This window comes from Lutjanus erythropterus, chromosome 7, assembly GCF_056507025.1.
Source record: "Lutjanus erythropterus isolate fLutEry1 chromosome 7, fLutEry1.hap2, whole genome shotgun sequence".
In the NCBI taxonomy this organism is placed as follows: domain Eukaryota; kingdom Metazoa; phylum Chordata; class Actinopteri; order Lutjaniformes; family Lutjanidae; genus Lutjanus; species Lutjanus erythropterus.
The window spans coordinates 12,105,036-12,117,178 of NC_139323.1; the positions used below are offsets into that span (position 1 = coordinate 12,105,036).

The following is a 12,143-nucleotide window of genomic DNA, read 5'->3' on the forward strand; positions in this document are numbered from 1 at the left end:
GTTGGATATTACAGGAAACTGTTATTTTAAAATCATAACACAGCATGCTGTCTGTAAATAAGCTGCAAGATGTCGAAATGACTCGATTTGTAACCTGAACAATAAATACAAATAAGCATGTCGTGTCAACAGAGGTTTTTCTTTTTAATGTAAAAACACATTGTTGCTACAAATCCATGGTTACTGAGTTTGAGATGAGATCAGCATCAACAATGCACAAGCCACTCCACCTACAAAAATGAATATTAGTCTAAAAAAAAGGGTAATAAATATAAAATGATGTTGATAAAAATGTAAAAAAAAAAAAAAAAAAAAAAAAAGTCAACACTTGTACCTGACTATTAAAAGGTTTAGAAAACCATGTTTCTCTTATAATACTTAAAAAAAACTGAAACATACATTTCAGGACAAAAAAATCTCATTCTCAGCAATAAATGTAACAGGAGGTGAGGCAATTCAGTTACAACCATTTCTGCAGGTGCTACCTCAGTTAAAAGTGCGATAACATCGTATCAAGAAAAAAAAAAAGAACAAATGGATCCCCTTGTACAATTTACAAACAAGAAGTTTGTTAATTCTGCATAGAGAGAACCAGTTACAGCCTTGGAGAGTCCACAACCACCACTCTGTAATACTGAAGGAGCGACATGTAAACTGTAATTATAAATTATCTCCCATAAAGAGGCAGCAACATTATTTAAAGCCACAATCCTTGATGGGAACTGACAGCCCACTGCCCATCCACTTTGGTTGCTTGAAGGATGAGGTTAGATAACTGTCATTACTGTCTTTAACAAGCTTTTAACAGTGAATGAAAAATCGAAAGTAATATGTTTAAGACTGAAATAACGGATAATGAGTGTCAGTGCGTCTCACTGTGCTTAGAAGGCATCTAAAGTTACATTCCTTGTAAACAGCAAACCAGAAAGGCAATAAAAATAAGGATTGTGCCTTTAAAATACAATTACTTAATATTCCCACGATTTGTCAGTACACAGTTGACACAGTTGATAATTCCAGCTGTTCACTCCTGTGTTCAGGAAACATTTCGTCATCCCAACATGCAACTTTCCTTTTTGTCTAAATGTCAGGAAATGTTGTCATATAAATAATATCAGTTCCATGTTTCCCTTCTTCTCAATGCTCACATGTACAGTATCAAAATACAAATATTTAAAAAGAAAACACAATCTAAAAAGAAAAAAAAAAAAAAAATCAATCCACAATCCTCTGTAGGGTTTGTAACCATGGCAGCAGTAAGAGCGTCATGGTGACGGCTCCATTTCCACAACACAGAAAGGTAGTTGCCACAGCACCATTGCCATTGGTTCCACCACGTCTTTGCTGCTAAAATACTCTATAAATAAAAAGTCGTACTAAAAATAGAGCTTTCCTGTTCATCAGCATAAAAATAATAAAATCCAGTGTCTCTGTCATACAACCACCTTGCCCTTGATGTCCAGCTTGGTGCTTTCAGTTGCTTTGTTGGACTGCTCCTCTGTGAGGGTGATGTAGGAGTACACCAGGCTGCCTGCAATACTGCAACAACAAGGACACAAACCAAGGTTAACGAAAACTAAACTAAAAACTTAAACTAGCTGAGGGAAAACATTTTAACAGAATTAGAAGCTAGCCTTGAAAAATTAGATGAAACAATAGACTAAATAAAATAAAACAGAACTGTACAGGAAATATCTTTTTTGGTCATATCACTTTGGTCAAATTTATCAACACAACAACCATGAAGAGACATTGTTGCATGTTATGTTTATTGAGACTACATAACTGTGAGTTCAATTGCCTTCACAATGTGCTGTGTTTAGATTGTAATACTATTCGGAACTTGTTAAATCTCGCCCACCATGTTATAATAAAAAACTAAAATGAATAAAACTAACACTGAAACTACCAAAACCAAACTAAACTTTTAAAGCAATAAACCCTAAACTGAAACTGGCAGACCCATTATGGAAACTAACTGAAACTAATGAAAAATACAAAACTATAACAACTCTGATAAAAACACTTTACATCTGTAGAAGAACATCAAAATAAGCAAAATACATTCAGTTTAGCTGGTGTTTGGTAAAGTAAATGTGTTTCTTAAGTTTTTAAAACGGTTAAACTGGTTTTCAGTATAGCAGCTATTTAGATTAATGTTAGGGAGGCTATAAAAAAAAAACTTCCATGCGATCATTTCAGGCAAAATGAGACTTGAAAATCACGTTTGTCTGTTTGTGTCAGCGTGAAGGTGAACATGTTGCAGCACGTCATCAGTCACACAATTTGCCATATTTCCCAACAAGATCCAGCAGGCACATAATAAAGTTCTGCAGCTGATTGGCACATTACTATCAGCACTGACTTTCTTTTGCTCAGCAGGAACAAATATCATTTAGTTTACATCTGTTTACAACCAGAAACAAGAATCTTTAAGCTAATAAACTACACACTAACAACAGAAGGTGGGATACATAGCACCTTATAATGAGCTATGTGAAAAACAAAATGTTCCCCAGAGTGAACTTAGCACAGCTGAGGCCCAGTTTGACGAGTTTGAGAAATTCAAAACAGTCCGTAATGATTTCATTAAGGGCTTGTGACTACATGGGTCCCACATGAGAGAGCACATTAGAACCACAAAGCCTCTCCTTCAAACTTCTCTTCTTGTCTCTTCTAAACTGTTATTTTGTCTGCTCTATTGTTGAAACACTTATCTCCAACAGAAACATAATCGTAAGCACTGGAAAAGGAAGCGTGGGTTTTGGATTTAAGATCGGCGGCTCCAAAGGTGATCAATAATGCAGTCGGCATCTTTCGAACATGAAGTCAGATCAGCTGGCTGCACCTCCACAGACCCCTCCAAAAGAAGAGGAGCTGAGCTGAGGCTGGCTCAATGGGACACCAGAGACTGCTGCGATCACAGAGAGACCTGTTCCACAGCATCCTGGATCAGGCTGTTGCACCTGAGGGGCTGCTCACACTCCGAGGTGACGGGACGCAACACACATGACACTAGCTGGACAAGGAGAGGAGGAATCTGTGATTTTACGTTGATGATGCTTGGTGCACAAACAGTCACAGCTGATGGACAATGTTTGGCACATGTTGATGTCGACCATTTTTCATTATTACATGCAACCTGATGCAAAATCAAAAAATTACATCACTACAGAATCATTTCCTCTGTGTGTAGTATGTGCACGTGTTTATTTTGCTTAATATTTTTACCCTATTACATTCTGAAATTGATTAGTTATCTGTATATGAAAAAGTTGAGTAAAAATAAAACTGATCATTTGCAATAGATTTTACTTACAAAGAGCTGAGACTGATGTGAATGCCATTAGTTTTGCAGGAATTTGATCACCAACCAACTGGGCAAATATAAAATTTGACCTGATGATGGTGGTAGAGGAAAAGTCAGGGGATTATCTACTACATTATTACAATTCATCCTGAGGATGACATGTATGTCTGTACCAAATTTTGTGGCAAACATCCAATAGTTTAGACATTTCACTCAAAACCACAAATGTCAACCTCATGTTGGTGTTAGAGGAAAAGTCAGGGGATTATCAAAGTCATAAGGATTCCTTGTCTGGGAACCATGAACGTCTGCCTATAATTTCATGGCAATCCATCCAATAGCTGCTGAGATATTTCAGTCTGGATCAAAGTGATGAACTGACCCAAGTGACATTTCCATCCATAGAGCCAGGCTGCTAGCGTGGCTAAAGACAACACGCTATGATAATATGGTATTTAAAGTTCCTTCTCATATTTACATTAGTGCCTATTGATAAATCAGATTTTCATCATCAGAGGATGGGAACATGCATGATAAACAGATCGCAGAAGACTGCCTGAAATGTGATGAATAGGAAAAATAATTTTATCTGCATGCGCCATGCATTCATTTCACAGTCAGCACGCAAACATTTGACCTATCAGATGGAGCCCTGGATACATGGGCCATGCAGTCACACCATGTGGCCAATCAGATGAAACCCCAGCTAACTGTCAGATTGGTTTGATGTTTCCAAACCCGATAATTTCTCAAAATCTGCCCAAATGGGTAAAAAAAGAAAATGAAAAAATAGGACAAGGAGGTTCAGGACATTTTTCCAATATGACATTATAGTAAAACAACAATTCAAATGTTCACAGGTGGACTAGAACACAGAGAACTACAATGCAACAAAATCTTTGTCCCCCATTCTAGCCCTCTGCCTTAAGAACAAATAAAAACTTAAGGACAGCTCAAATAATAATAAAAGTTATAGCAGCAGTTGTTCTGAACTGTATTCGCATGACTAAAATTATGCAATTTATGAATTTATTCAATACATTTCAAATCAGCCCAAATTGTGTCCACTTGTCCAAGTCTATTTTAACCAGAACAATGCAACCCAAAACCACCCGACCTGGCTACACGGGCCGCTAGCTACCCTCAGATTAATTGGTGTCAATTTGTTAGTAACTGCGGGGGTTAGTGAGCACGATAAGAAAGATAGAAAAGAAAAGTGAGGAAAACATGGCTGATGAAGACCTTGTGGCGATAAACAGCACCTCTGCTATTTTGTAATTATTCTGGATTTAATAAAGACAACATGTTACAAACACAGGTACTGTGTAAAACATGCCAAACTGTTTGTGGCATTATAACGTCAAAGAATTACATGAACAGGTCAAAACTAGCCAAACCATAAATGTCAAAACATCAGAAAGATAGGAACTGTCTCACATGGTGCTGGTATAGTTTATATGTAATTGCCTCAATCTGTTTTGTGGCCATATGATTCAAAATGCGCCAGAATGGTAAATTTGTATTGGGGGAGAAATTTGCATAGGGCCACAAAACAACTTGGATGAAACTGAAAAAATCTCTGATGACAACCAGACATTGTTTCATACCTGATATTCAAACCTATGAAGTTTGTCCATGAGAAGATGTAGTCTCCACTGAACACCATCCCAATGTATGTCACCAGGACATTCTGCAAAATGGAGAAAATATTAAACTTTTTGTGCTCTAGTGTATTTAACCATTAGCTCACATTAAGTCCACTGCTTACCTTGATACAACCCACGATCGTAGTTGTTAATGCAGAGTTGTACTGTGTACAAAGCACAGTGGAATACATCAGAACAAACCTGCAAAACAACATGTTATCATATTACAAATGATTCAGCACATGTTCAAGCATGAAGTCAAGATTTCAGTGTTAATGCAACGGATGATTGTGAGCTTCAAGCAATGACCTAGAATCTAGATTTCAGCTGCTGATATAATACATGTAGCAATACCACAGAAATTTGGTGTAATCCAGATGTTCAATTCTGGCACAAAATGCAGTGCTGCCTGCTTGGGCATGCACACACACACACACACACACACACACACACACACACACACACACACACACACGTCACACACTCCGCTTTGGCCTGTATTCTTACCCCATGATGCAAGAGAGAATGAACTGGGTGAGGAAAAACATATCTGACCAACCGTCGTATTCCACTGCCTGAGAAGAGAGGCACAGCATAAGAAACAACATAAGTCTATTAGTGAAAACAGACACACACATATAACACAAATATAAGACAGGAGTACAGACAGGTTAAGTAGGTAATTTTGTACAGGACAGTTCACCCAAAAACCAAAACTACCATTTTTTTTCTTCTGGCATGCAGTGCTAATTATACACTGCCTGGCCAAAAAAAAGTCTCTTTCATTGGACCGCCTTTAGTTTTGATTATGGCACGTATTCACCACGGCATCATGTCGATAAGCTTAAGCAATGTCACTACATTTATATGTGTCCATGGATGCATAAGTTTTTCGCCAAGATTTTGTATTGACAATGGGAGAGTCAGACCACTGTGTGAAGTCTTCTCCAGCACTTCTCAAAGATTCTCAATGGAGTTAAGGTCTGGACTCTGTGGTGGACAATCCATGTGTGAAAATGATGTCTTATGCTCCCTGAAACACTCTTTCACAATTTGAGCCCAATGAATCCTAGCATTGTCATCTTGGAATATGTCCATGTCATCAGGGAAGAAAAAAAATCCATTGATGTAAAAACCTGGTCATTCAGTATATTCAGGTAGTGAGCTGACCTCATTTTTGGGCTCATAACGTTGCTGAACCTCGACCTGACCAACTGAAGTAACCCCAGATCATAACACTGCCCCCAGAGGTTTGTACAGTAGGCACGAGGCATGATGGGAGCATCAGTTCATCCACCTCTCTTCTTACCCTGATGCCCCCATCACTCTGGAACAGGATAGATCTGGACTCATCAGACCACATGACCTTCCAGTCCAATCTTTATGCTCCCTAGTACCTAGAAGCCTTTTTTGCAATTAGCCTCACTGATAAGTGGTTTTCTTAAGGCTGCACAGCTGTTTAGTCTCAATCCTTTGAGTTCTCTTCACACTGTGTGTGGAAATGCTCTTACTTTCACTATTAAACATAGCCATGAGTTCTACTGTTGATGTTTTATGAACTGATTTCACAAAACATTTAAGTGATCTCTGATCACAATCATTCAAGATTTTTTTCTTATCACATTTCTTCCTCGAAGATGATGGTTCACCACTATCCTTCCAGGTTTTAAAAATGTGTTGGACAATTCTTTACCCAGTTTTAGTACTTTCATTAATCTCCTTAGTTGTTTTCTTTGCTTGATGCAGGCCAATAATTTAACCCTTCTGAAACAGAGTAACATCTTTTCCACAACCACAGGATATGTCTTCTGACATGGTTGTTTAAGAAATGAGAAGCTCCTCACTGCCTCAGTTAGGGTTAAATAACTTGTTGCCAACTGAAACATATTAATCACTGCATTAATTATCCAATGGACAATACCTATTTGCTTAGTCAAGTCCAGGTGGTGACTTTTTTTGGCTATGCAGTGGATATCTTTATAGTTACTGTGTGAGTTGCAGATTTAGGAGACATCGAACAAAGAGATGTCTGCGTTTTTTCCCCAAATGCTGGAAGTAGATGGAATTTGGCTTCTGATGCACATAGAAAAAAAATCAACAGCAATGTCTCTTGGAATTATGGCCTAGTTTCTCAAGATAATGCACAGACCTTGTTGTGATCAGTTTCATGTAGGAAATATTTTCTTTCTACTGTCCAGCAACACTGCGCAGATGGAAATGTACATCGACTAAAGGCTTGTGCTTGTGACAGTGCAGGAGGCAAATATTCATGACGTCCTCCTTGTCTGAGCTGTAACCTCTTGAGTAACGTGGTTTGAGACGGTGTACTGTTGTATCTTCTGTTCTGCTTCTGTTACGAAAATAGGTGTAAGAATGTTTCGTTTCTTGATTCTTTGAGAGTTTGTTTTGTTTATTGGACATAGCAAATGTACGTAACATAACATGCACACATTTCCCAGCTAAAACTCAGACAGGAGGATGCGGAAGGAAGGGATGAAAATATCGGCATTCACCAATGGATGAGCTGACAGTGACCGGCTGCAAAGCTGCCCAACTCTAACAGGCATCTCTACATCTGATATCTCCAATACTCTACAACTCACACGAAAACTACCTAGATGGATAAATAACAGTAAAGGTATCAGGAAAATATGTATTAATGATTTTGAGGTGAACTGTCCCTTTAAAAATGCTTAGAGTGCGAAATATTCAGATTTGATTTAATTTAAAAAATCAAGTCATTTCTTGTGGATGTAGCCTGCCTCGTCTGGCATTCAGTGGAAGAACCAGAGATGAACCAAACACTGCAGAGTTTCACATTTTAGGGAGTCAATGGCAACCAACACTTACATGCTTATAAACTCAACACTGTGTTCCCTGTAGTTTTTAAGGTGGTAGTCTGTATCTCCACTGAGGTTACTCAGTCAAGAGAGGTTGTAGGCGCTGCTGTAATAACTCTACGAGGTGCATAATAGCTGCTTTGTGCCTTTCTGGCTGCTGGGCCCCAGCTGGGAAAACCAGAAGGTCTCTGCCAACACTCACCAACAAACAGGCAGCTCATATTTACGGCACACACCCATCCTCACATGTAAGTGCACTTAGTTCAAATTAGGATTAAACTTCCCAATAGCTGATCAGCATCAACACCACAAACTAACTAAAAAGACGGTTTATTCATGTTTACATTACACAAATCTAATGAATAAAATCTTCCATGAATAAAGACGTTTAAAGGTTTGAATGAAGGGGCTGCTTACCTTCTGCATATCTCCAGTCACATGAGCCAGCAGTAGAGTGGGAATGATCATAAATAATGCATTATAATACAACAATCCATATTTCCCCAACTCCTGTGGGAAAGAGCGTAGAATCAGATGGGTGCAAGGGAGGAACATGAAAAATAAGCAGAGCCAGAACAGACAGGGTTATTCACAAGTCTTTCAGTGCATTCCTCACTAACTAGCATACAGATGTCATGCATGTCCAGCCCACTGCACTACCTAGAACCTCCAGTTTGCATGTGTCTGATTCCGACTCACGTGACTCCATCTTTCACTCCCTCACAATATCACGCAGACACATACACACACACCTCTCTGTCTTGCTCAGTATTAGCAGCTGGTGCTCTACAGACATCACAGACTAAATCTGGATCCAGTTCTGCCTCTTGCTGTAATGTGAGAGCTGTGCAGTCTGTTCATGTGACATAAAGAAAAAGACTAAAACAAGCTCTGTGACATTTCTGACTCATCAGTCATTAACCTGACAGTTAAAAATAGTGCTAGAAAACAAACACACAAATGATACCTTCTCTACAAAAACACATTTAAACCGTGATAAATCAATTTAGCAGTGAGTAAAAAGTATGTGTGGTGTTTGTGTACACTGAGGTCCTTTAAGCCAGACGCTGAAGGACAGTTTGGGTTCTTTAAATTCACCAACATCAGCTCAATGCCAAACACAGCTCCTGCCCAACAATGGTTACTATTCATCAAGACGGTGCTGCCACATACCTTTGCATCTAATTTTTGTTTCACATAGGCTCCGTTGGCTGCAGTGAGCACGTCGTTCAGGAGAATGAACACGTAGCCCTGCAGGTCAAAGGCCAAGTCGGCACTACGAACAGAGAGGAGAGGAAACTAAAGAAAGTGTCGGGGATGTAAATAAGATTTAGCTTTAGGCGTGCTCCGTTTCAGGAGGGCTCCTTTAACTACAGATATACAACATGTGTCTAATGACCCTAAAAACAATATAACTTAAGTGTGGACATATATCAGGGCAGGACAACCCTTTGTAGTGAAGGTATTTCTGGTTTGGTTAAAAGCTGGGACACCTGGACATAGCAGAACTTACCTCGCGGCTATAAACGCCCCAAGGATCATTGTAAATACTGTCAGCTGGACTGGCCTGGAGAATTTCTTCCTGCCAAAGGTCAAAGACAGTAGAGCAATGAAATTCAGTCTGGAGCTGTAAATAAAAGCCACCAATACAGCACAAAGAGAACAGCCTGGTGTCTCACTGGCAAAAGTGGGTTATCTCTCGTGTGCGATCTTACTTGAGCAGAAGTCCCTCAGCCAACATCGTGAATAAAATGGAGAACCTCCTGAGGACCGTAAACATTGGCAAACTGGTGGAGCAAGACAGAAATCGCTTTAACCTTGCCAGACATCAACAACCAAACCCAATGAGCTCATGATAGCACTACATCAGCTTCCCTTTAACTATCATTCAGCCCAAATAGTTTAGAGATGAGGACTTACTTCAGCCTTTTGGTTCCAAACAGACCAGTGATTTGATTTCCCACATACAGGAGAGGTAGAGGAAACGTCTGAAAAATCAAGGAAAAAATTTTTCATTATTTTCATTATTAATTAGTCTGCAGATTATTTTCACGATTACTCATGTAGTCTCCTATAAAATGATGGAAGTTGTGGAAAATTCTCATCACAATTTTCCAGTGCCCAAAGCGACATCTTCAAATTGCTTCTTTTATCCTGATAACAGTGCAAAACTCAAAGACAATTTATTTCCAGGTTTGCTTCTATATGACTTACTCTACAGATTCTGACTGAATGGATATTGGTTCTTTATTAGTTTTGTCTTGTAGTAGTTACAGCATGATCAAGACAAAGTTTTTTTTTTTCCCCAAAAAACACATTTAAAAACAGGCCTGAACTATGCAATTTTATAAATGTAAAGTTAACTTCATTTATCCAATCAATTTTTGGGACCTGCCAAATCATATTTAAGACACTGTAAGGCTTAAAATTCAGATTACTGGATTGTTAGGACCCCACAGACACCTTGTCAGGGTTAAGAAAAGCAGACATTCCTTCAGTTTAGGAAGGTGGAACAAGAAAATGTTTTACATTTTAGCCTGAAAAATGTTTGATTGATAATTAACCGATTATTAGTGGTTTCTTTTTATCAAATCATTGCTGCAGTTCTAATGTGGATATTGTGAAAAAACCACTGGAGCACTAGAGCTGCAATGAGTAGTCACATAGTTGTCAACCACTAAATTAATTGCCAACTATTTTGATAATCAATGAATTATTTTGAGTCATTTGGTCTCCTGTGATAGTAAAATAAAAATCTTTGGGTTGTGGACAAAACAAGGCATCATCTTTTAAGAAACAGAGATCAACAGACTCAATAGTTGCACCTATAATTTGGATATTGTGAAAAAAAAATAAAATAAAGTGACCACAGTGATCCTTTTACAAAGATGGATAGATGCTCTCACCTTACGAGGTATGCTCTCATCACAGTCTGGGAAGCTGATCACCCTCGCTGCCTTGCCCACCCACAGCACAACCACTGTGGCCAACATCTGCACACACATTCAATAAAAAACCATTCAAACTCTGCCTGCTTTCAGGAAGAGATGATGTGCGTTTGGAAAATCTCTGAACAAAAGAGGGAAAAGGCATTCAACTTACTTGTCCTATTCCGACACATATTGAAGAGGGGAACCTAAAAGAACAGAGTTAGTTAAGTCCCCGTTAGTGAACATTACAGCACACTGTAGCTAGCCTCGTCCTTAACACTAGTGGGTTAGATTATAGCTTCTCAAAATGCTACTGTAAGTGCAGCTTTCCTATTTCAGCTGGTTTCTCCTCGTTGGCCAAAAGTTGCCGCTAGCTAATAAGCTCCACCGTGCAGGCACTGTTATTCAGCCAACACAACTTCCCCGGCTGCGGCTATGTTAGCTAACATGGTAGCTTTTCAACTAGCTTAACGTTACCTGTAGTTGGTGAGGACACTTTTGTTCACCACGACGATGAGAAACGAGCTTAGACCGTAAAATCCAGCGGCAAACAGCTTCACGAACAATGTCGAAGGTTTGTCCGCCATCCCCGACAAGTTCTCATTCCTCTCTGAGTGTCGGCTCTTCCCCTGCCATCACTTCACTCACTCACTCACACACATACACACACACAACTCGGTGACGTAGGCGCTTCACAACTTCCGCCTTAAATCTGGACATCACATTGTGGTTACTTCAGGTACCTCAAATTAACGGTTTAATTGTGGTTTGTTGGCACAGCTAACGTGGGTCCGGTGGAACTCACACACAGAACTGAAAATTATACTAACTATAATTAGCTAATTTGTTACATAGATGACAGAGGAGAGCTGGGAGGACATGGTTATTTTTTTACAGCTTTAATATGCCCCAATACTTTCATCCATGAATATTTTTTAGATTAACAACAATAGCATTTCCTGGTTTTCAATGTGACATGTGATCGATAGTATCCAATCACAAGTTAGGAGGTATATTCATTCATTATACGGCGCTCGTAATAACCATAGATGGTTGTGGATGGATAGCAGGTTTTTGGATCGTTTAAGACCGTTAGAGCTATATTTTAGGTTATGAATATGTATTTAACTTTACATTATGTAGATTATAAAATCAGTTACATGGATTACATTTCATGGCCTTGAAAATATACTTTATAATACTATATTTATTATATATTGCATATTACACTAGAAAAATACCTACTTTTTTATATTTTAATTTGCATACTATATTAAACTGTACTTTATAGTATATCTTACATACTGTACTTTGCAGCTACTAATCTCACACCACAGTGCCATTTGAGACAGTACATTCATTTATCACTCTTACACAGAAATCCTCATTTTAATATTATCTACAAAAAACAAAACTT

General features: G+C 38.7%; 1 protein-coding gene across 1 annotated transcript; it reads right to left on the bottom strand.

Moving 5' to 3' along the window:
- Positions 1 to 122: 122 nt before the first annotated feature.
- On the bottom strand, positions 123 to 11,398 carry slc35d1a (solute carrier family 35 member D1a). The gene is made up of 12 exons (XM_084722719.1): positions 11,204 to 11,398; positions 10,899 to 10,932; positions 10,703 to 10,789; positions 9,717 to 9,784; positions 9,512 to 9,583; positions 9,310 to 9,378; positions 8,970 to 9,072; positions 8,214 to 8,306; positions 5,464 to 5,531; positions 5,079 to 5,157; positions 4,918 to 5,000; positions 123 to 1,539 (listed from the first exon to the last, which is right to left on the bottom strand). The coding sequence occupies exons 1-12, from the start codon at positions 11,311 to 11,313 to the stop codon at positions 1,434 to 1,436; spliced, it is 972 nt and encodes a 323-aa protein (XP_084578845.1). The 5' UTR covers positions 11,314 to 11,398; the 3' UTR covers positions 123 to 1,433.
- Positions 11,399 to 12,143: the final 745 nt, after the last annotated feature.